Source organism: Harpia harpyja, chromosome 9 (genome assembly GCF_026419915.1).
Source record: "Harpia harpyja isolate bHarHar1 chromosome 9, bHarHar1 primary haplotype, whole genome shotgun sequence".
NCBI classification, from domain to species: domain Eukaryota; kingdom Metazoa; phylum Chordata; class Aves; order Accipitriformes; family Accipitridae; genus Harpia; species Harpia harpyja.
In genome coordinates this window covers 2,960,596-2,985,913 of record NC_068948.1, presented here as the reverse complement: position 1 = coordinate 2,985,913, position 25,318 = coordinate 2,960,596, and the positions used below count along the sequence as shown (strand labels likewise).

General features: G+C 46.1%; 1 protein-coding gene across 3 annotated transcripts in view; it reads right to left on the bottom strand.

The window, feature by feature from the left end:
- Positions 1 to 2,312: 2,312 nt before the first annotated feature.
- The window catches only part of FBXO31 (F-box protein 31), a 29,245-nt gene continuing 6,239 nt past the window's right edge, over positions 2,313 to 25,318 (bottom strand). Inside the window, exons 2-10 of one of the 3 annotated variants that reach the window (XM_052795697.1) lie at positions 22,377 to 22,448; positions 19,989 to 20,075; positions 15,397 to 15,473; positions 13,862 to 14,029; positions 13,053 to 13,127; positions 11,235 to 11,344; positions 10,337 to 10,490; positions 9,325 to 9,677; positions 2,313 to 8,124 (exon numbers count right to left, since the gene is read on the bottom strand). In XM_052795697.1, coding sequence (XP_052651657.1) covers positions 7,902 to 8,124; positions 9,325 to 9,677; positions 10,337 to 10,490; positions 11,235 to 11,344; positions 13,053 to 13,127; positions 13,862 to 14,029; positions 15,397 to 15,473; positions 19,989 to 20,075; positions 22,377 to 22,448 — 1,319 coding nt within the window. In that variant the 3' untranslated portion in view covers positions 2,313 to 7,901. The remainder of the gene's footprint in view (positions 8,125 to 9,324; positions 9,678 to 10,336; positions 10,491 to 11,234; positions 11,345 to 13,052; positions 13,128 to 13,861; positions 14,030 to 15,396; positions 15,474 to 19,988; positions 20,076 to 22,376; positions 22,449 to 25,318) is intronic. The other 2 variants (XM_052795698.1, XM_052795699.1) reach the window with 2 other exon arrangements.

Below are 25,318 nucleotides of genomic sequence, written 5' to 3'. Positions count from 1 at the left end.
ATAAGCAGAGAACAGTGAAAAATGCCAACCCTCCCAAGCAGCACTGAATAAAAGCCTGTTCCAGCCCATTCCCGAAGGAGCAGGAAGATCAGGACCGAGACAGAGCGCAAGACGGTGTTTCACACAGCTCAAGGGTGCTGATGCTCTGGATAAGCTTACCTAACATCTGGACCAAACTCAGTTTGGCTTGCCAGACCGGTCAGTCAGCATGAAGTTCCAGACCTGCCCAGCAGCACGTGTCTCCCAACAGCCAAAAATAAAACAAGCATTAGGCAGAAAGGCAGCAGTGTTGCCTTGAGAGGGAGTGGCAAAACCCAGTGTTGCTTTCACACCCCATCCTTACCTCAGGGTAAGGTCTCCGGCGGCTGCCAGGAGTTGGGCTCACACAGGGAACTGATTTTCAGGCACATACTTGCAGCTTTAAGAAGGGAGACCCACCTTCCTTCCTGGCTGGAACCAACAGACCTCTGACTCTGCGTTAAGACACCAAAGCCTTGTGGTTTTTAGAAACAAGCCAAGTAGGAAGAAGCAGCATCACCACAAACGGCAGCAGTGGCCTCTTTGGCAGAGCAGAAACACAGGCCTGAGAAGAGACTAAGACCCAGCTGCAAACACAGTCCCCAAGCCAGCGTGGGACGTGCCTGTTCACAGCAACCGTCTTCCCAGAGAGGGAAAAATTTACCCTTGCGCAGCCTCAGTTTCTAAGCTAACAACTATGGGGACAACCCTCTGCCTGTTTCACAGTTAACAGCCCGTTAACTGGCCGCGACACTCGGGACTTTACCCCTAGCAAATGGAAAAAGCAGTTCATCCATCGCCAAGCCGGGAGGAGGAACCCACCTGCTGAGGAAGAACCTCTGCCAGGTCACAGATACCTCCTCGCCCCTCGACCACGGGCTGTGGCAAAGGAGGTGAGACTTACCCCTGCGCTGCCCCGCTCCTCTCCAGGAGGTGTTAAGCCGCCCAGCACTGAACCTTCGCATCTCTGAGTTTCTTTGGAAGGAGAGGGAGGGTTGCAAGCCAGCATTTGGGAGGTGCATGTGGTTGGTATTCAAAAATGCTGCCACTTGAGAAACTACATTTGGGCTCCTCGAAGGCCAAACATATGGTAGGAGTTACTGCATGCTTACTAGACATGTTTTACTATTTTCTCTTGCTAAGGCTTGAACGACTGTGTGATCGTATGTAGAACACTTCACATAAAGTAGCGGGGTCAGATGTGCCTTCAGCACCAGAAAATTAACGCACAGGATTAGCGGAAGACATTGGTGGTAAAAAAAGAAAAAGGGGGGTGGGAAATGGACTGCACTCAAGGAGCTGTAACAGTGCACTCTGGCCTTGATTAACTACCAGCATTAAGGCAAAGCCGGCAGTTCAAAGTTAAAACTTTCCAGATTAAAAGTTCATGCATGAACTTTGGTAGTTTAGTGCTCCATGGCCAAGGTTTGTTCTCAAAAATAATAATCTGCCAAGAAACTTACTGGCAGAATTGGATTGCAAGACTCGAAGCGCAACATCCGCTCCAGTAAAGACAGGACTGGGGCCTTTCCCACCGAACTGGGGACCCTGCCGTATGTCCTGGCACAAAACCAGGCACAAGACCTGCTGCACGAGGACAAACGACTCCTCGGTGGCAGCTGAGCTCATGCCACAAGTTGTCCCATTTCAACATAATCACTCTTTTGGAAAATCAGTGAGAGCAGTTCAGATCTGAGGTGGGTGTGAATTTGAAGGGGGGCAGGGGGGGACATGAAAAAAGGCATAAGAAATACAGACAACTCTTAGCCTGATTCCATAGAGAAAGGGGCTTACACCATTACGCTGCCTCCCTCTCCCCATTCCTTGTGTTAGTTTTGCGCGAGCTGACCTCTTTCAGACTAAGCGAAAGAAAGAATAAAAAAAAAAATTCAGGATTACCACACGCTTCCTTTCAGAAAGAGAAAGCTGTGGCTGGGAGGGCAGAAGACTTCGTCAGGGCTCAGGTCATTAGTTCTGCCGGCCCCAGCATCTGCTGCAGGAGGGAGCTGGGCACCACGGGTACCCCGAGGTAGGAGCTGCGTGGGGTAGATGCAGGAGGAAGGAACAGAAAACAGGGACAAGGGAAGAGTTAGGATTTCACAGCATGAGGTGTGGGGGTTTGTGCCTCGCATCTTCAGGAAATCAGTGTAACTGCTCACCAAGTACCCAAACAATGGAAAACTAATTCTTATTGCATGGTGGAAGACAGGCTGCTGCACATCAGAAGGGCTGAACTCACCCGCTGCTTTCCTTTGGAACAAAACAAAAAAAACAACAAAAAAACCAAACAGAAGTAAGTTCACAAAACTTTCCTTTTTATTATTTGAAATTGGAAAAGGCTCCTTGGGTAACAATGATCAGGTGTAAAAGTAACACACGCATTTTGCTCAGCTTTCCGATACCTGGGATGAAGTATGCCAAGTGTTGCCAAGTAATGTCTGGCTTTTATACAGCCCGTTCCTCTCAAACTCACAAACAAAAGGAAAGGCAAAACCCCATTGCTCAGACAGGGGAGCAGACCGGGCAGGCGAGTTGTTTAAACTACAGTTATGTTCCACACGGATGTTTGTGGCATGAAACCGAGGTGTTTGATGTCAAATGGCATTTTAGAAAGAAAAGCTCACCTTTTCCCCCTGCACTACTCCCTGTATGAAGCAGGGATCTGGTGTTTCACCTTCATTTTTAATAAGTACCACCTTTAGAGACTTATTTACACTCAAGCCTGCTGGAGATGCCCAGATAAATCCATTTGTGTCACGTTAAAGTGGTGAGTGCAAAATACACATGGAAACAGGGTACAACTGCTTAGGGGAAGTAGGAGTACTAATCAATGAAAAAAGTGCAGATTGCTTTAATTAAGCTAATAAACACAGTTGATCCAAGCGTCTTTTCCTCAAAAATTAAAAAGACTGCAATCCAAACAAAACCCAGAATCATACATTTTAATTCAGCACACACAAAAAAAAAAAAAAAAAAAAAGAAGGTCAGTGGCACTCACAGTTTGGTAACTTATCTTCTACTCCACCGCCTGATCACACATCTCAAGTATTTCACTGTCCAAATGGTAAGCTAGGCTGTCCGTCTGGCCTGCAGCACGAAGGCCAGCACACAATCCTTTGGCAGCTGAACACAACAGAAGATTATTGGCCACGTGAGCACCCAGCTACAAGACAGAGTTAATATATTATCATTTCCTAAACTAGCAAGTTCAGATTATACAACCCATTTCCACACAACACCCAACACTCCCATTAAGTTCCACTAGTTTTAAATTAATAAAAAGCAATAAAAAGTCATCCTTTTTGAAAAGTAAACATTGAGCCAGGTGCATTTTGTTTTTTCCTGGTAGCTTACACCTCCAAGCACGCTTGCACATGAATTTGCTTTCTCCCCAGTACAAGTTTCCTAACTAATTGCCAACCAACCTCTACCGTCCCATTCCAGAGTAGCCGTGGCAGTACTGCACTGTTCACTCCAGAAGGAAGCTGACAGCCAAAGCTACAGGTGATTCCGTCCCTTTTCCTTCTCCTCAATAAAAAAAACCTGAACCCTGACAAGTCCACGTGGACTGCACTGAGTCTCCTACAACCACAACGCCTGATCACAGCACATTTATAGCTATGATCAGACCCAAGGCAAACAAACTGGATGGATGAGGACCTTTGATGCTTCTGCTCTCCAGCTGGCCAAACCCACATGTTCTGGCAACACAGAAAGCATGATCTAGGAGCACAACACACCCCGAGCACGTAAGCCAGTCACTTGCTTATTGCTCCTGAGCTAGAACTAAGCCCTAGGTCTTGCTGTGGCTATTGGGGCAATGCTGCTCTGCAACCTAATTGCAAGTGCTTTGCTTATTCCAAAAGGCTTCTGCCGAGAGAGTATTCCTACCCCTGACAAGTTGTTTTGCATCTTCCCCAGCACTTTCCACCCATCTGGGATCAAGAAATAAAGCCAATTGTCCCCAAGATTTTCTACAGAGCGAACAGGACGAGGACACGTCAGCACCAGAAATTTATCACCATCTGCAAGGCACCACCACACATTATCCCTGTCAACAGCTCACAGAAATATCCCAACAAGCTGGACAACTAGGGTTCAGGAAACAAGCAGGGTATGCACTGAGACGTACTGCGCAGGGGGGTGGTACAGACCGTACCAAACACGAGCAAGTACAGCAAAATACTGTACTGTCAGCACTGCTTCCCACAGGTGCCACGAGGGAAGGCAGGACCTGGGCTGTGGTCGCAACCCCCTCGGCCACGGGCGATGCTCAGATCCAAACTGCCTGCCACTAAATCTGGCTGCGCTCCTCTTGTTCGTTCCCCTCTCCCAAAGCTTTCAGAGCGGCAAGTTGTAACTCATCGTGTTATTCTGCTTTTCTCTGAAAGCGCTGATGTAGCCATGTCAAAGGAACCAGCAAAGGCACAGGAGCAACCAGAGCATTTATGTCAGTCTCTCAAAATTCACCATCTTAACAGCTTTCTTCACCCTAAGCCAAATCACAGGAAATTTTCTTCTGAAATGCCATAAAAGCCTGCCAGGCTTTGAGGAGCAGAAGGTGAGAAGAGAAGGCAGAGGAGGAGTATTAATACAAAATTTGCTATTTTCATTGCCTTTGCTCTAGACAGAATAAAGCCACGGTGTATCAGCAGTTTTGCCTTTAATCAGGAATAGCACATTCTGACATTTTGAGGCCAATCAGGTACGCTATAAATAAAAACATGCTACTACAGGGGCAATGCTGAGCTCTGAAAAGTTCCTGCAGGGCATCAAGCCTCTGCAAAGCCCTTCTCTCCAGCCAGCCAAGCAGGTCTCGCCTTCAGAAGGGAGACTTTTAACACTGCCACTGAAAAGGTTTGGAAGGGACAAGCTACAAGCAGAAGAACCATCTTAGCCTGGAGAACAGCAGATGCACAACCTGTGCCAACAGCCAACCAACAGGTCCTCACCCAACTGACAAAGCAGACCTATATTCAGCACCAAGCAAAACACTCCTGCCAACTGCTATCCATCGGTTTGCACTCCCCAGCAGACTCCTGAAATCAAGGGGAATTTAAGCTGCAGGTAACAACTACCCAAAGCATTTTACGACACAGCAGTGGAACATACCTACATCACCTTTACACATTCAGCCAACCCAAGACAGCAGGTTACAGGGAGCAGAGTACAGAGCCAGCATCTGTACTTAGGAGACAGTGAGTCGGGTCTCAGGCCAAGTGCTTCTAGTGCATTCAATATAGTCTGGATTTTCAATCTTACTTTAAAAACAAAAAGCAAAAACTATTAAGTCAGTTATGTAAAACTTCAGCATTTTTTTGGGGGGGGGTGAGTGGGGACACTGAGGGAAGAAGGAATCCACAATCAGAGCTATGGATCCATTTGCAGCTGAAGCAGAGCTGGTTTTAGGGACAAGTTATTGAAACAGCTGCCCAAGGGGACCTCTCTCATCCCTTCAGGCTGTTAGGGAAAATAAAAAGCAGCCAACATACCGGCTGCACCAGCCTAACAGCAAGCTCCAAGATAAACTGGCCGCCCAGATGCCGAACAGACTCCTAATGTCTTTAGGTATCCCAGAAATCTGCATCATCAAGCTGGAAACCTCCATCTGCAAGATTAAGCACATGCTGTCCTTCTGCACACAGCTCAGCAGCTGCAGCAGAAGGCTGAGGTGCCCGATTTTAGCTTCAGCTCACCTCTCTGCCCACACCCCAAGGCTCAGAGAACTGCCACCCTTCCTCTCTCCCAGCCCTGCGTGACAGGGTGAGATCCAAGTCAAGCCTTCCCTCTGCTGATGCTGACAGGAACACCTCTAACAGGCTGCTCAGAAACAAGCTACTTTTTATAGCTTATTCACTAGAAACGGTAATAGCACTTCAGATCCTCACCTCTAACACTAAGGCAGGTTTTCCACTACTGACAAAGCAGTAGGAAACAAAGAAAAAAGTGCCCCAAATCACCTTCAAATTCCCAGAGGTTTGTAAAACCATATCCAAAGAGACAGGAATTAATCCTGTGAGTGACAAGACCTTCTACTCAAAGTCTCTGCTGGAGACTCGTTTCTCACACAGCTTGAGGGAACACTCAAGAGCCAGAAATGGCAAAAAGCCCTTGCGAGAGTGAGAATAAAAGCTGCTCGCTGTCAGCGAAACTAGGCAGTGACCGAAACTTCTCCATAGACGGGGCCTGAATCCTCCCAACACAACACACATACAGACACATTTACAAACCAAAACCTGCAGAAGATGTAAAGGCAGAGTTTTGTTAGACACCGATCCGGCTGGTAGTGAGAAGAGAAGAAACCTGGAGGTTATCATAACAGCCAGAGAGCAACTGCAACAAAGGATGTATTTTGCTTGTAACCAAGAGCTTCCTTACAAACGGCTCTTTCCTCTCCACATAAGGATCCCTATCATCTCTTCCTACACAGGATTAATAACATGCGCTGATGCAAATGCTGATGGTTTATAGCACAATTCAGAGTCTGTAGATCAGCACTGGACAGGATTTTCCTGCATAGGACATTCCATGGGGAATCTGCTTCCTTGCCTACAGCCCACACTTCCCAATGGAGCTCAGATCTGCCACACAGAATGCAGGTATCGTGGAAAGAAATTAAGCCCAGGAGCTTTCTGTGGAAGCAGCAATCATCTGGGATGAAAAAAGTACGACTAGAAAGGGAACAGAAGGGTCCTGCAAGTGGAGCAGCAGCACCCACCTGTCAGCACCAACCATTAAAGGTGCCAGAACAAGCCTCAGCAATATTAGGAGAATCCCTTGCCGCTCCTTCAGACTGCACAGGGCAACCTGATACAAGAATGACACATCACTGGGGTCACATCAGTACCAGCGTCATGTGGCACCTTCTGCTGCCCATCGCAGACAAGAGTCAGCAGGCTGCAGTTGGGCTTATTTCACAGTTGGTTTTCTTTTTTCTCCTTCCTTTACATTTTCAGATCCACTTTAAAAGATCTGAGGTAAACCTTTCAGGTACAAACCCAGTTTGAATGCACCAGCTTCTCTGCAGTTCACACTCATTTCCAGTTCCTTACCCAGCTCCTAGAAGAAAAAAGAATCATCTCCTCTACACTCAGGGAGACATCCAGACCTGGAGCCCCAGGGACAGCACATCCATCAAGCTCCAGAAGCCAGGCCAACGCTACACAGTCATTTACAGTGGGAAATCCTCCCCTTGCTGCGAAGCTGAGGGAATTTCTCAAAAGGAAACCACCCACTCCAATTACTAAACCAAGGATGCAGGTATTACACCAGCCTCACTCGACAACGCTGCACCCAGAGAAAGGTTTCTGGAGAGGAGGACATGCTGTGTCACTGCTGATGCAATTTATCATTGAGCAGCCAGCCAGTCTGCAGTGGGGGACCACACAAGTTTTCAGGAGGGTAAAGCAAGTCTCCCAGGAGGACAGATCGTCCTAGAGCGCAGCAAAGGCTTAAATGAGTCCCTTCCCTGAAGAAGAGCTCTTTCCACGGGAGACTGCTAATGGTCAGAGCAGCGGGCTTGTGTCCATCCAGTCAATTAGATGTTCTTCTGATCCAGCTCTGACCTTGAGTTATTTTTGTTCCAATGCATTCTTTTTGCAATAGGAAAGGTCTGTTTCCTCCTCTGCAGGATCCCTTCAGCTATACAAAGCTATGTTACAGACTAGGTAACAAGGACTGCTAGGGAGCAGTGTGGAGTGGCAGGGAGGAAAGGGCAGTCATGGATATTTTAACCGGGATGTGTACATTTGGGGTAAAAAGGCTTTATTAAAAGTGCATGCTTTTATTCAGAGGTACCGAGAGCAAGGAATCCCCATCCCAGCTCTGGCTGGGGAGTGCAGCAGCCTTTGCAACCCCTAGCCCTGTCCATCACAAATCACCCATCAAGTAGCCAGCGACTGAATGTTCTTCAGCATTTCATCAAAAGCCTCACGGGAAGGCGCTTCGGCATTCTGGAAGGAGACCTTGATCCGGCTGTAGAGACTGAAGGACTTCAGCTCCAGCCAGATGAACCCAAAGCGATCGTCATCAAAGAGAACAAAAACACCTGGTGTTCGCTCGGGGCTGGTGAAGCCATGGCCAGCAATAAGCCCCGTCCCATAGAAACTGCAAGGAGAGAAGAATACCAAAAAAGATGTGAGAATAGCCACAATTACCCAACATCTAATAAAAAAAAAATAAAAAAAAACAAACACAAAACTGTGATCAAGCAATTGTCAAACACACTGCCAGGTGCTACAGAACAGGGAGTTTTATACTCAGTCAGTTCTTACCACACAGCACAAAACACTGTTGATACCATTTTAAGAAAAGAAACTCCACTGCTATTTGGAGGTTGCTGCTTTTGGCTATTCAAATTAGCCCTTGCACACCAAGGCTGAATTTTTCTGTAGTTCAGGCCAGTAATCCATCTGAGATTTACTCCTGCTACTCAGGGATCAACCCAGGCCCAGACAATCCTCACAGAAAAGGAAAGACACGTTGAGAGGGTGACCAGAGAGGCAAACGTTGCGACAAAACCCAGGGGAAGGGAGAGAAAGAAAAATCTAAAAAAAGAAAAATCTAACTGGAGCTGGGGAGGAGTAAAGGTCAGTCTAACCTCCGAGCAAGCAGCAGGTGGAGCAGGGTTTTATTCAAACACAACTCGGTTGTGACAGCAGGGGCCTTCTGGGATTAACCAGCTATTGGTAGGTTTTTCCACGAGCACAGATGTTTGGCTGAAGGTCACCTGCCTAAGCCTCAGCTTTTGGGCTCTTTTTTCCACACTTCATTTAGTATGCTGCTTCACTGACTCCAGGTCCCATTCAACAAGGCTCTCTGCATACTTGCACCCACTGCTTAGGGTGCTCAGCACCTTCCAGAGCTGGCCCCGAGGCACCAGAGGCCAGGGAGGGGTGGGAGAGAGCACCATGTTCCCACAGCCAAGGAACACAAGTGACACACACAGAAACGGGAAGCGCCTGCAACAGATCTCTAAATATACAAGCTGAGCAGCTCCGGGAAACAAAAACACATTAAAAAAAAAAGCAGAAGGTGGATACAGGAGAGGTGTTAACTTCAGAACTAACAGGATAAAATCTAGCAAGGAAGCAGGATAGCAGATGACAGTGTGGTAAGAAAGAGAGGGAGCAAACAAGAGCGTGGGAGATAGGGCAGCAGCAGCAGAAAATCTGAGCACAAGGGGCTGGGAGATCCACATGCAGGTAAAGGCCCAGAAAATACAGAACATGCCTCAAAGACTCCCCCCCATTCCGTTTCAAAAAGTGACTGGCACAACTGGGCTATAAAACCACTAGTCCTCGTTACCAAATTCGGCAGGTCCGGGGATAGTCTTCATTCCTCGATATGACTCCCATGGGCAACACAAAGGGCTGGGAAGCTGGTGCCTTGTCCTGGGTTGTCCCCTCCGCCCCAGCTGCAGTCTCTTCCCCCTCGGCACCTTCTCCTCCCAGGGGCTTCGCAGCAGGCTGGGAGGCAGCCTCCTCTTCCTCCTGCCTCTGTTCCTGCTCCTGCTCCTCCCGACGCACCTGCTCCTGGATCTCCAGGACGATGCGAGAGAGTTCACTGAAATCGCGAAGGTTCTCGACGTCAGGTAGCTGCAGAGGATGCGCCAGGTCGATCTCCACAGTCTGCTGCCCAGCTGGGATGTTGGGATCTCCCTAGAGACAGGAAGCAACAGCATGGCTGCAGAGGCAGGGTGCTACAGAGTTCAGACCTGTATCCTCCCCATGTCCATCATTTGACTTCTACACAGTTCACCCTATTCTACTATCACCAATTTGGCAACAACAACAAAAAAAAAAAAACCAAAACGCTCGGACCTTGTCTGTTGTTCCCTGAGCTGTCTGTGTCATCTCTGCTTTCCCCCTCCGAGGAACAGAATTTTAAATCAAAAACTACAAGCCAGGTCATACTTGCAAGGGTGAAAGTCAAAGCTGCAACTCCAATTTGTCAGAATCCCTCCCTGCAGAGAGAAAGGACCTCGCCAGCCTGACTTCAGTGAGGAGCTGCCAACATTTGGTACCTACTCCTCAGATACATGCAAGTGATGTCCAATGACCTGCTACCAGCTGCTCACAGAAAGCAGCTGGGAGGGAGGAAAAGGGAAGCAGGAGCCAGGTGTCATCATCAGAAACTTTGCAAAGCAGGTTCTAGCTACTCTGCATGTGTTAAGATTCACCTGATGCCACCAATCCCTACAAAGAACAGGGTTTGGGCTGGCAACAACCGACTACCTCCCAGACTGAAATGTCTCCTATGGATCCATGGCATCAAGAATACTTTAACAAGCATCTGAAAGAAAGGAAAACGCACTCACGGTGATTTTAGTCCCCTTCGCTTTCTTTCCATGAAAGCTCAACATGACAATCTCCAGCCCATGGCTCCCATACGTTCCTTTGAAGAGACCTGGCTTTATAAGGTCGTCGGGGCTGCTAGGAGGGAGGTAGATGCGTCGGTATGTCAAGCAGTTGCTGTGCGAAAAAAAAAAAGGTTAGACAGGTTAAGAGAGAATCCCTCGATATGAGGAGTGTGTTTCCAGTCTGCTCCTCCAGGCAGCTTTGGGATGTCATCAAGAGACAGGCGCGATCTGCATTTTCAGCAATACCAACAAGCTTAACAGATTTCGCTTTAGACTTATCCAAGTGCTCCCTCCTTTCCCTTCTCTCTACCAGTCCTCGTTAGCACACCAGGAGGCTGCTGCAGCAAGGTCACAGTAAACCTCCTCACTCCCTAGGATTTCGGGAGAACCTAAGAGTGAAGCATATTTAAACATTTGCTACAGCAAGGTGGCTGCTATTAGAAGTCTGGAGTGACGGTTAAAAATACCCAAGTTCTCAGGGACTCTGTGATTTCTGTGTAGCACGCTGCAAAGCACGTTGCCTACTAATATGGATAATAAGCAGTCAGCTCCTTGGGATCACGGGTATTTGCTCTGTCTTCAAATTAAACATAGTTAAATGGCTCAAAACCACCTTACTGTGCACAGTTATTGTAAAAAACTTGGAACCTTATTATGACTGCTGTCATTACATCTCATTTCTCTGTACAACTGGAAAGGACTATTCTTCACCATATCTTTGCACAGAGCCTGCAGAGACATAACAGCCAGAGCAATGTTCAAGCCCACTGCAAGCATCTCATCCTCAGAACAAATGATCCAATGTGCTCTTGAAGTTGCAGCAGCCTCAATACCTAGAAAGAGCTGGTGCCCTTACTCATATTGGCTGGTGTAGATGAACTTCATCAAGATGAGCTCTTGCATGTGTTCATGGAAGATGTCTTCCAGAGTCCGACCCCACTCTTCCCTTAACCATGTCCGGAATTCCTGCAGCACAAGGAGAAGAGAAAAGGGGGAAGATAAAAGGCATCTCATTTGCAACAGTGACATACCCCAACAAGACTTTGCCTCATCAGCATGATTCATTGGCAGAGCCACAGAGGGGGCATATGCTCTGCCAAGGACAGAGGATCACGGCTGGATTTGGGAACACGCATGTGTTGCTACAGAGCTGGCTTGGAAATACGCTTAACAAGTAGCGATAACAGTAACTGCCCCATACCTGCCAGACACCACACAATAAACATGCTCCCCCTCAAATAAACTACAGGCAGAACCAATATGCCTCCTCAGAATAAAAGTGTAAGCATCGCCTGTTACTGCAAAGTAGCTGATCTACTACTTTACATTCTGACTTACCTTGCAGTAATTCATTTGTGTGCCCATAAGCTGACTTTTGTGCCCTATCCTGGCATGTTAAACACAAAAGGGGAAGCTTTTGAAAGGCACTGAAGATTTAGGGGGTTAAATCCTGCTGATTTAATACTGATGCATCTGAATCCAAAGGGTGCTTTGAAAACATCACCTGAAGTACCTCTACACCAGCTCTGACAAGTTAATACCCTACCATGAGTTAGCGCGATAACAGCTTACACTAAGATAGCAGCCTACCAAGTCATATTCCAAACCTGCTTGCTTTATCTTCTAAAGCCGGATCCTCCAATTACCATAATGCCACGCACACTTAACGCAATGCTTTGAAAGTATTAAAGCATTTCTCATCTGCTACAGAACCAGAAAACACTTAACTAAACCTTTCACCCAGCTGTTTCCCATTAGTAGACAGACATTTTAAAGCATTTGTTAGAAACAACTGAAATATCAGATTTGTCACGTTTAACTAGCTGGCAGCAAACACCGCTACCTGGAACAGGTATTACCTGAAGGTTTTCATCCTGACATTTATACCTGCACCTTAAAATATGTACTTTGAGTCAGGAATCTGCCTTGCTGGGTATAGCTGACACAGACACAGGATAAACAACCAAATGAAGCTTTTAATCCCTCCACCAAGACGACAAGCAAGTATTCAAATGCAGCTGGTACTCAACACTAGGCCTGTGTCTGAAAGATCTTAATTATAAAGACAGGATTACCACAGAGATCAGTGTCTGGCAAGTGCTGCATGGTGCACAATGCATGTTGCTGTCTTTCTTTGGACAGGCCTGCTATCAAACAGGACTGGTGTGTGACACAGGCACACGAAGAAAAAGGGTGCTGGGGCTCAAAAAGCACCTTGCCACAGAGAAGTGCCTAAAACAGCTTTTGCTCAACAGGATGGATGTTAACAGCCTGCTCCAACACCCTGCTACACACTGAGGTAAGGCATGGGGTCTCCACCCAGACATTCTGCAGGTGTAACACTGAATTGATCTCATATAGTGGATCCTTAAACCACACCTTGGCAAGTACAGAAGAGGTTCCCCAAGATCCTGCAATTATTCAAATGTGGCCACTTCGATTTTGATTCAAGTCACAGATCAACTCTACCCACTTAAAAAAAGACCGTAGTAAATCAGCCAGAAGCTACCAGCCTGGGTTTTCCTATACGTTTGATACACAGAAACTAGAAGGCAGAAGTCTACCTCCCAGATCCCAACATTAGCTAAGAGCTTAGGTAAGACAGCAATGCTTTATCTTCAGAAAGGGGATATAGAAACAGCCTTAATGCAGACTCTTGGCAAAGCACTCTTACCTCTTGCCTTCCCCCTGACATCCGATGATGATCTGTCTGGTTGCATTTCGTGGAGAACTCATCCTTCTTTACAATCTGTAGTTACCATGGAGGAGAATTTAACAGGTTACAGACCTGTTTAGAGATGCCTAGGATGATGTAACTAAGACTGCTTAGAGTAAATGCTTTACACAACAAACATTACTGAATTTGCTACAACAGAGAAATCATTAAGTGATGCCAAGTACACCACCTACAGAATAGAGAAATAAAAGCAATAAAACCCCAATGCATCCTAATGAAAGATACTAGTTTTAAGTTGCTTCTCTATTTGAGCTTCCTTCTTCAAAGAAAAGGAAACAACCTCTCAGGAAGCTTTTCAAAGCATCCAGTGTACTGAATGGATGCTACATAACCTTCTCAAGGTCCCATCTTAGAGAGAGCTGTAAAACAGAACTGGTCTGTGTGTCTGCTTGGACACATTCACCAGCTGCACAAGGCCATTTTACATATCCTTTGCCCCAACCTGTACACATACTGGTGCTCCCACCCTCCCACCATGCTCCAGCCCAACAGAAGACAGTACAACAGCCTTGCTGTACTATTGCCAGTGAACAAATTCAGAGCGGGGAACAGCCCACACAACTTGTCAGACACATAATGAGTGTCAAGCTGGCATCCACACATATAACAAAGTGGTGAAAGCCACATCCCTTAAATAAAATTCTCATCTAGTTTTTTGATGAATCCATTTCCAGAGCCAATATGCATGCACACGCACACACATCGCACCTAGGATAGATGATGCTGAAAGTGCTAGAGGAGCTCACCTGGATATGGCCGTTATGAGGTCCCTTATGACCATACATACACTCAACTGTTGCACATTTCCTCTCCATGAGATGAATCCTGAAGAGAGGTTTGAATCTCATCGGATCATCAACATGAGGGTCATGAGGTGGCAAGTACATCCACCCGATGATGAACAAACCGTCTACCTGTAGAGGGATGGGAGACAAAGCATACGAGATCAGCCTTGCATGCTTTCTGTTGAGTTTGCGACAAACAACTTCGGGGCCTGTTCTGCAACAGGGCAGGAGCTGTAGAACAGCTTGCTGCATTTCCAAACTGCTTTCCAGCAATTAAACCAGACCATATGCACTCACAGCACACCCCTGGTGAAGAGGGAGAAGGTTTCTTTACGAGGCTTCCTGCACCACTGGAAAATGATCAGGCCTTTATTACTGCAAATGACTTTGTGACGGCTGCTTGGTGTGCAGGATCCAGAGGGACAGACTGCACTGAAGAGACCACACAGCTAGTCAAACTCTAATTGGTTTGAGAGCTCATGCTGGCAGATACTCGAATAGACGAATTCTGCTTCTCATGATTATCTGCGCCTTTTGGACAAGGAATTATTTGGCTCTGTTACTCACAGACAGCACAGGAAGCAACAATCTCCTCTGCTGAGAGGTACAAGTGCCAGCCCTCTTCCTGCACGCCTAACAGAATCCCTCCCCTCAAGCCCTGCAATTCCAGAGAAAGGATATTTTCTGAACAGAGAAATCTGAGACAAAAGCAGACCAGCACCACAAAGGCACACTTGTCTTTATAAGGTCACAATATCATGTAAGTATTGCCGCACTTGGATGCACTCTTATACCAGTTCATGGAACAGAATCTTGCAAAACCCAAAGGCCTCGTGATTTGTTATGCTTCAACCTGTCAGCTATTGAACCTCGGTGCAAAGAACAAGGGCTTCAGCCAAACTTCTGGCCCAGCTCTCACCAATACATAGTCAAACATTGTTCGTTAACTGCTCTCCTCAGCAGCACAAGAGCTGCCAGACTCCATAGGTCTTGCACCAGTATCATCACTACATCTGATGCATCAGTCTTAGACAAGGCTGGTGAAAAGTACGGGGAACTACAGGAAGGAGAGGTGCATGAACACAAGTGCAAAACCCTTTGCAAAACGTTCAGCTGTAGGCAAAGATAATGCAGTAAGCGATGGGCCAGTGCTAAAACCTCTGCTGTACTCAATGCACAAGGAATGGACTCCTGTGCCAGCCACTGGAATATCAGCATTAAACTCTAAACCAAGCCTTTCCCTGAAACATTCCTTGTATTTTCTGTGTGCTCCTGTGGCTGTTTGGAGTACAGCTGAAAAACAAAAGGACTGTCTGGAGAAAGGTGGTGATGATGAAAAGATCCAAGAAGCAACCTCTGGGTCCCAATCACCTGCTTGAGGGCTGACTGTTCAGACTTCTCAATAGCATGGAGATGGCACCCAGGTCTAGAAAGCGGTATACAAAAGACTTATTAGTCCTTGACACCACAGCCCCCAGAATGAGGTACTCACTCACCACCACGTTCAGTAGTCCCCCATAGGGCCCAATGTCCGGCTGCCATAATCCCAGGATGTGTCGGTATCGGTGCAGCACTAGGGAACAGTGAGACACTGAAGTGAGCACATCAAGCTAAGGAATTGGGATTTTGGGAAAAGAAAAAGGAAGACTGCTACCAGACTGCACACAACACTGACCAATACCACCCACAACTGTCTTTATTAAGGAAGAGAAAACTGGTTACACCCAACCACAGCCAGGCAGTTCTGAACTGAGGCTTCCCACGAGCTCACACAGATTTATGTTGTTCTCTGCAGCCCTGCTCCTGGCCTGGTGCGGGGGCAGGAGTTGGTCTCCAGGACTTTACACAAACAGATACCTCACTAGGAATTCTCAGAAAACTTTTGCAACATGGCCCTGTTAATGCAAATCACATGATACACCCAGAGCTAAAAACAAATAAAGTATCTGCCGTCTCCAGTTACCAAAAATGTACTTGATGCCTCAGACTGCAAAGCAACAGAAAATAAGGAAGGGCAGAAAGGCAGTAAGGAACAGGGAAATTTGAATATTTTGAAAGAATTTCCCTGCCTTATATAGACAAACTTGTCTCCAGGGTCAAGCATCCTTAAAAACAGCCACCGAGAGAGCACAGGCAAAGCGCACAGACCATGCCAGCTCAGGAGATCTGGCTGTGTTACCAGGTCAGTAACGGCCTTAAAAATTCTACGCAGCTACATTCCAGCAGTGCCCAAAAGCTGCTTCCAAGTTCCCCTCAAAGCCTACTGCAGCAGGTGAGGCTTCTCCATTTCTCATCTGAGAGCTAGGTGCACTTTCAATCCCACCAAAATGGAAGGACAAGTAAGGAACGTTTTCAGCAAGCACGAGAAAATGTCTATTACAGAACGATCTTAACAAACGTCCTCTCTTGAGGAAAGCTTAGAGATGATAATTGCCTCCAGTCCTTACACAGTCAGCCATTAATTTTGTCTATGTCATTTTCTGACATGACCAGTAACCTTCACGTAAAGACATTACAGGCAATCTGGCATTTTGGGCAGGAACAACAGGATGCAGATTATTTCTATGAAGATGGCAAGAAGATACTACACTTGCCTTACAATGATGTTCATGGCCAACTCAGAAGGCCACAATAACCCATTTTAACCTACAGGTCTGGCTTGAATAATGGGTTTTGCTTTGCGACAATTTATAGGAAGAACTGTATTTCAGCGCAGCTGTTACAGCAGCTTTGTTTCATTAACTACTTAAGATAGCAAGAACTATAGAGTGGTTTTATTACACCAAAGCAGAGAACTTCCACAAAGGTTTAGGACAGCAGGGAGGGTTGTCCAGAGCTGCTGCCAACTGGCCTGGAGGAGCCTTTTCCTGTGCAGTAAACAATTTAAGATTGATGGCCTGGTTTCACCCAGTGAACTGAGTGCAGCACAAACAGCACTAAGGCAAGCAAGCAAACCACATTCCCAGTCTTCTTGTCTCAGTGCAGTAATTACATATTAATAAATGGTATGTGCATAAGCCACTCCACCCACCACAATCTGCCTTCTACCCTGTCTGGCATGGAGCTGATAAAACTCAGCTTTTTTTTCTTTTAGGACAGAAAACTTGATGCAAGTTATGCAAGAGTGATGAGGATGTCCCTCCTCCCCCAGCTCCCGTCAGAAGCACTTTCAGAGCTGTAGCTACAATCGACGGACTTTTCAACAGCGCAGAAAGTGACTGCTTGACAAGGCAAGCCCTTCCACTCCAAGACACATGCCTGTCGAGGGCAGTTTGTGTGCTCGCTTTGAGTAAACAGCCAGCTCCAGCTGCAGCTCAGCTCACCAGGAGACATGGAGGTTCAGGAAACATGGCTGAGTCACAGACACAGCTTGCTTCACCATCTGCCCTGACCATGCGGAAACCTGGGGCTGCAAAGGAGGGAGGAGGCCAAAAAATCCTTTTCACCTCCAGAAGAATCCTACCCACTGGATAGCAGCTTCTGCGCTTAGCTTGCACCACTACTGTAAGCAGCTCTTTTTTAATTTTTTTAAAACCCCAGCTGTTTGGCACCACAGAAGTCCCCAGATGAGCTGATGGGAAACAGGCTGCAGCGTGAGCAGTGCTTCACCCAGCCTCACCCTCCCTCCACACCAATGCCCCCAGCAGGGACACTTTAACAGACAAGTCATCTCCCTCACTTGCTCAGGGTGCTGTGGACTCCTTCTCCTCCCCTTCTTTCAGGAAAGGAAGTTACTGGGGAAAACGCTGGTACTTGGGCAAAGGCCCAAACAAGTCTCAAAGCAAAAGCACAGATCCATTTTCAAGCCTGGGGTGTCTCCGGGCTCCAGCGAGCCAGCAGCTATATTCATTGCAGGGAAAACCTGATGAATTCCAGCTCTGGCTCTCCCTGGCGGGAGACAGGATGGATCTGACAGTTGTTTCTCTCCCTGCTCCTCGAAAGAAAACAGCACTTGGGTCTTTCTCCAAGGTTTTCCTCTGCTATGCATGCTGCCTATTTTTCCTCAATCCTGAAGAAGCCTCTTGCCTATCCAAATTTCTGAGCCCACATCCTGCCAAATGGAGCAAAAATACATCCACTGGACGCTTCAGTACAATTCCCACCCAGCCTGGATATTACCCACGTTGCCACAAGCAGCCCTGCAGGCTCTTCAGATGGAAAGGCAGCTTGAATCTGTCTGGGGATGGGCTAGGAAAAGCAGTGAAACCCCAAGCTCCCACCAACCAAAGGCTGCCTGGGAAAGGTCTAATGCCTGTGCTCTTCATTAAGAGTTAGACACAGGACAAGGAAGTGACACTGAGCAAACGCACGGCGATTCAAGCAAGCATCACAGCGCTGGCACACCACAGACACCATAGGTATGAACAGACAAGTTACAAACCCAGAATGGGTTATTAAAACAGGAAGAGAGCAGATGATTTCAGATGTCTCTGTTTTAACTAAATCTTATTTCATGACCTCTGTCCAGCTTGAACAGCACAGGCAGAGAAATGCAAAAACCTAACACGGAAGTTTTCAGTAAAATCTGCAGCCTTTAAAGCAGAGGTAGCTCACTTTGAGTGGAAAAGACCTGATCCACTACAACTGTCTTGGACTCTCAGGATGCAGCAAGGTATCTATAAGCAAAATGAGTTGGAATGTAAGCAGTTACTGCCCCCCAGCTGGTGATAACTGACCTGCTAGTGGAAAGAGCTAAGTGTCAGCCAGGCTAGCTTAAACCCTGGGGAAAGTGATCTGAGCTGACTAGGCTAATGCTGCATGAATATGAATTAGGAAGCAGTCACGTGGTAAATCCTGGCAACACAGTCTTAATACAGAAGAGGGGAAAAAGGCAAAAAGGGGCAATCGCATCTTAAACCACACTGACTGCTCCCCAAGTAATACAACACGCCCCTAGAGAAAAGGGGCATGAGACATCAGAAGTTTGGGGCTGCAGCTAAAGAATGAACAACTGAGGGAACAGCATAAAATGCCATTTGAGAGCCACCACAAACGGCACATTTGGAGCAAACACCCAGGTTAACAATCTACAAAGGAATCCCTCAACCTGGGGGACAGCTTGGACGTGCCTCTCCTTCCCATCGAGCTCCAGAAGAAGGCTGGTGTTGACAGGCAGGACTGCCGAACCTAAAACTTTATACCAATTCCTGCTGTAGCACTGCTGCTGCTTGTCTGTCATGACTCACATTAAAGACACCATCTTCTCTGCGTGGCCGATGCTCGACTGCTTTTGTTAGCACACGTAAGTCTGCAGCATCCGCTCCACTCATTAGCATGTGTGAAAAACTACATTCCCAAGCACCAGTGAGTTAGTAACTTGAGTCTGCAAAACTCTGCAGACCCAAAGTAGCACTAGAGACAGCTCAACACCCCCTCCAAATGCCAAGCAGTACTGGCTTCCTTAATTGATGTAAACTAATCAGTACTTCCCCCCAACTCCTGCTGAACAGCGAGCGTTAAACTCCAATGTTTTACTGTTCTTCCCTCAACACAACATCAGGAGGGAAGGAACAGTTTACTCAGAGCAGCTATTTCACTGAGGAAAGCAAATCACAATCTCTGAAACACCAGCAGAATGTTTACTAGAGAGGGAGATGGTGGTTAAAAGGATTCACTGTGCAGGGAGGGAATTAGCATAGAAACCCTCAGCATTTTGCACTGGGAAAGGCTGTGGATCTGAATGCAGCTCATCTGGATCATGACAAAGCTTTTTGCCAGTCCAGAGCTTATTTAAACTTGCTTTTGGGAGCCCTCACCAGGGTATCTGAATACTTTGTTCTAAGAGAAGAGCAATCCATGAAGAACAGAGTGAACAGAGACCCTCCTTTTTGTGCCCAGTCAGGACAATTTTCTAACTCAAAGCACTTCAAAACGAGACCAACATACCTCACTGCCTGTCCTACTCACACTGTCACTCTAAAGGGTCAGAATACTCCACTAACGAGCAACAGAAAGAACAGACTAACTGGCATCCTCCATGCTGTCCCAAGGTCCACCCCAAAATAATTTGCTTAAAGCAACGTCACACTCCATGCAGCATCTTGTGTGTGCTTAGTGCAGGAAGCATCAACCAGCAGGAGGTACGTACGGCAGGTGTAAACATCTCTGTACTCCATGTGCTCGTAGTCGGGAAGGATTTTCATAAAACGCCCCGACTTCACTCGTGGGTTTATACCTGAACAGACACAGCAGGGTAAGTACCAGGGAACTCTGCTCCACTGTAACCAGCACGTAACATTACGATGAATCTGGACCAACCACACAGGAAAGTCAAACTCTCTTTTGACTTTACTTCCAGTTGTGGTGCACCATTTGTTTCCATCAGCCCCAGTCTCAGGTATACCCGGTCAGCAGGATTACTCACACAGAACTTGGCATGTTCAAGATTCCCACAGACAATATTTACAAATGGCATCCAGTGAATTCAAAGTGGAATCAGGATCCTCCTCAAACTCAGTAGTGCAGCTGTAATGAGCACCACTGTCTCTAGATGACCACTTAGGCCAAGTAACTACACAGACAGTAGCCCAGGCCTCGGATTAGTTATGCTTTCTAGCACTTAAGCTCAGTTCCTCATTTCCCACATTACTTTTTACAGAAGAACAGTGGACAGAAAAGTACATGTGCATCCTGCCAGTAGCCCCAAATTAACTCTTCTGCAATTAAAGTTTATGGGACAGTAGAGGAAATGGGGCCACACCACCACAAAACTGTTCCACTAAGTGTTTGCAACAGGCAAACTATTGAATCTGAGCAGGAGAGCTAAGATTGTGCATCCCTGAAAGCCCGCAACTGCTGCCAGGCATTCTGACCTTAGAGTAACCATTGCTAGTTAGGATTGCCGAATGGATATGGACACAGTCCTTATTCAGAAGTGCAATAAAGTCTACCACAGAGGTGGTTCTCCCATGTCAAGTGCGACTCTTTGCCAATGGATGCTATGGATTCAGAAACTACTTTGGTGCAAAGGAAGACTGGAAACATACGTGTAAGACAGATCCATGGCTGTGAGATACAGTACTGGGCTAGAGAGAGACCATTGCTGCAAGCCAGTAAGGCCATTTTTACACATAACTTGTGTATAAAAAACCCCACTAAATATCATTTTAATATATCTGAACCATGGAACTATTGTAGTGAAAAAGACTACAGGTCATGAAGAGATGTTCTGCCATTTAAGACCGGCAATGCAGAATTAAGATCCAATATGGCATGTGCTGTATGGCTGTTACCACACCAGTGTCATACAGAGATACCAGACTGAATGGGAAATACGGGAGGCCTCAAGCGCTAACGAGATTTCTCTGTGGACATCAAAGTGCCAGTTCAGCATCACTCGGCCCTCCCACCCAGGAAAATTAGGCAGTTCCATTCCTAGTGCACAAATAGGTAAAGAGGGACACTAGGTGATGAAATAATTTTCCTGCGGATGCTCAGCAAGTCTATTAAAGATGGGATTAAAACCCTTCTATCTGTTCTTCTTTCCAGTGTTAAGATCAATGCTTGAGGTCATCACTGCTTCAATGTTCAGCAAATACAGCACATGTAGAAGCTGAGCCAGATTTTGGGTCTGCAAAGCCTACAGAGACCTCTCATGATTGACCTCTCTGCTTTTGTTTCATGAAGCAGGACCTTCTTTGAACAGGTTAAATCTTGTTTTTTATCCTAAGGACCCCAGGTAACTCCCTTACAAAATTTGCGGTGGGGAACCAAGACAACACAGCCTGGCAGTGCTGGTACGGGAGCTCCTGGGGGCTTCATGAGGCTGAGCAACCAGCTCAGCTTCTGACTGCAAAGGGCAAGATTTGGTGCCAGGGAAGACAGCCTCACCATGGATCCAAGCCTCCATTCAGTCCTTAGCCAACCCTGGTTTCTCTCATCCGATGTTCCCCCCACCCCTCCCTACTGTAAGACAGAAGATGTGCATCTCTACCTTGCAGAAGGCACAGTGGGTCTAAGGAGTTGGGGTCCCACTCCCCCAGACATTCCTAAAACACACTGACACCTCGGCAGAGGCCCAGCCCTGCCAGGCTCTCCTCCTTCAGGAGCAGCCCAGAGGAACGCTCGTCCCTTTACCTACAGCGCTTTCCCACTGTCAGCATATAACAGCATCCTTTCACTGAGATCGAGATTTAGCTACATTAGGGCTATGAAAAAATATCAGTTAATTCCTTAAGATCTGAAAATGGCAAAACAGGAAAGGATAAAAACCCCTCAATACACTTTATTATAAAGTTAAATTACATGCTCTTTCCCCACCAAAGGATTGGGGGGCATACACATCCCAATTCTTGGCATCTGCTTAGTACTAAATAAAACTCCAAACATGTCCAACTTCACAGATGAAAGCCCTGCCATTAGCAAGTAAGTCTGAATAACTTATGCCATCAAAGTTTAATAAATATTCAACACGTATATGCTTTCAAAATTGGTACTAAGCAAGGACATACCGATCTGTATCAGTTTTATCACTTACGTTTGGCATAAACATCTCGACAGGACACTCCTGTGATTTCCAATTTCCGCAAGTTTTCACAGACGCCATATTCTGCAATGACACAGACAATAATGTCAGCTTTGGCACAAAGGTGTTCTACCCAGGATCCTGGTATCTACTGTTTGAACAAAGATGAGATCTTATTAGGTGCATTCTTTCAAGCTGCCACACTAATCCAAGAACCTTATTTCTGTTTTGAAGAGAAAACTAGATGTAATTCCATTGCAGTTTAGGAATCTAACACATTTTACAAGCAATGCCTGCAACAAAGACACCATAATAAACACAGCAAAGTTGCAGATGCTTACATCTAGACCAGAAAGAGCATGAAATGTGGAAGACATACTCATTCCAGCTGGGATTGTACGCCCATTTAGATCAAATCATGATTGTATGTAGTAATTATCTACTCCCACTGAGGTATCCAACAGGGAAAACTGCTTATTAGGATCCTAAAGAAAAGGTCACAGACTTTAAAGAATGAAATGGAGACATAAAACAGGCATCAGCATGTACAAATATGGTTACACTTGAAAGCAGATCAGATTGAGATAGGTCTGTTGTACACTCAAATGCCTTTGATTGCTTACAGAACACCCTGAAAACAAAGCAATCCAGAGATCTTAAAGGCAGCTTTGAAGCAGAAAATGAGGTTCTCTCCTTTCATTTTCAGGAAGCCAATGCCGAACTTCTAAGAAACTTTAAAAAAATAAAAGCAAGTACTAACATCTCAATGCAAGAAATCCTTAGGAGACCAGAAGGAGGAAGTGAGAGGAGGGAGATCCCAAAAAATCATCAGCAACAAAAAACACCCTGCTGCAGTGACCCCGATAGATCTCAGTATGGAAAACTACCCTCCTTGACATCAAAGACATCTACAACACAGATCAAACACCAGCTTTCCTTAGCAATACCAAACATCTGCCAGTTATTTGACACAAAAGTGTATCTGTGAAGACCTTCATCAAATCATTAAATATGAAACTTATCCTCGGTCGAGCTTCCTTGAATTAACAATCACTGTGGTTGCCAAGTACCACCTAATGCTGGTAACCTGCTGCAAACTGAGAATTCGTTTTTCATATACAAGAAAAGCAGAAGTTTCCCTGAATGAATTCAACCTCCTCCTGTCTATAAATACACTTGTGGTACATGTACACAATGATAAAGCATACGCAAAGCTTACTGTCAGCCTGCCTACAGGGAATACACGTTCTGCATAACATCACTTCGGGTAAGCAGCAAGTTCAGTAAAGGTAAGAGTGGGCAGAAGGTAGAACAAACATATTGCCCTTCATTAAAAGATGCAAAAGTCAGTGGCAAAGCTCCTGCTGACTTCCGTTGCAAAAGCCAGAGGAAGCTCTAAGCGTTATCAAACACAAGGTGGGATGAGGAAGCACAATTAGCCAGAGAGCAGACAGACAAGCGTGCAGGAAAGTACATCCAGCCCAGCACAAACAAGCTCTATTTGGTGCTGGGCTACAGCCAGCTGATCCGACACAGCCGTTCTGCAGATTTGTGAAACCAGAGCTCTGCCGGAGGCTGGAAATTCAGACCCACCCTGCAGGTCACCCCGTGTCTATCCCTCCTGCCAGACTTAGCACAGCTTTCAACCACTGGTCTGCATATGTACACAAGTGGGTACGTGTTTGGTAATTACATCAAAGGGATGGAGGGAACGGTATGTTTCCTCAGCTGATCAGGAAGTTAGAGATCTTTGTAAGATGACAGAAACAGTGTGGTCATAGCCTGCTGTTTGGAAACAGCCAACTCTTTCCATACAAACACTCACCTGGCCAGAGAATCAGCAAGATGCACACTGTGCAGCAGGCATTGCAGCTAGATTAAATTCAGTGTCACTGAATATATTTATACTGCATCAGAAAGGGAGGAGACATGCAGAGGATCCTGCCCAAATGGCATTTCTCTGTGTTGCTCTCTAATAGCAGTACTAGCACAGTGACGTTCTCTCTTCCTCCAGAAGGTGCTGATTTTTCGCAAAGCATTTTCCCTAGTAGATCTGTAAATCAGTTTGAGTGCAGTCTCAATGCAGTGCAGTGCCCAGTAGATCCACTACCAGCAGGTATCTTGAAACAACAGGATGGGGTGGGAAGTGATTTGATGTTAAAAGCTCTATCCCAGTTTCATGCAAGTACCCTTCGTAACCTGCAGTGAAATTTTATGAAAGCCAAACCACTACTAAAGGTACATTTCCTAGGTGGTGTAGTTCAAATCTTTCCTGGAAAGATTCAAAGTTCTCCCAAGCAATAGCAAGTGCCTTTAAAAAAAAAAAAGACAAAAATTTAGAATTTCAGTATTGCTACACACTGTTTGACATTAGACACCCAAGGCTTATAAGAAAGTATTATCAAGAAAAAAAAAATCTCATTTTGGTGTGCTTTAACACTCATCTCATTTTATGCTAACTAGTCCTTATCCTGTTTCGTTCAGCAAACAACTACAAAGAGACAAAATCCCAGAGCAACAGCTTAGCTCCGGGTAAGTGCATCCCTTAAGCTCTTCTGACCCATGAGCTGTTAACACCATGATGGCCACTCGATGGGAAAAATCAGTCTTTTGGCTCACAGTGCCTACAAAACCTCCAAATATCACAAGCAAGAAAGCTGGCCATCTCTTTTTAATCCAGAAGACATGAGGGACATAAAATTAACAGTAGAGCTTCAAGATAGTTACAGAAAAATAAAACTGATAAGGTTTTCTTTACAGAGAATAGAAAGCCTTTTCCAAGAAAGCTTTGAAGGGCTCAAGCTTCCTGGGAAATTCCACTTTGGTGCAATTAAGTCTATTTTAAGGAAACATATCTCAGTGCAACAGCTCACCAAGTAAAGTATTTTAAGGAGTTAATAGTCACAGAAACTCACATACGAAATTTATACCGTTAGCAAATGGCTACTTAATCC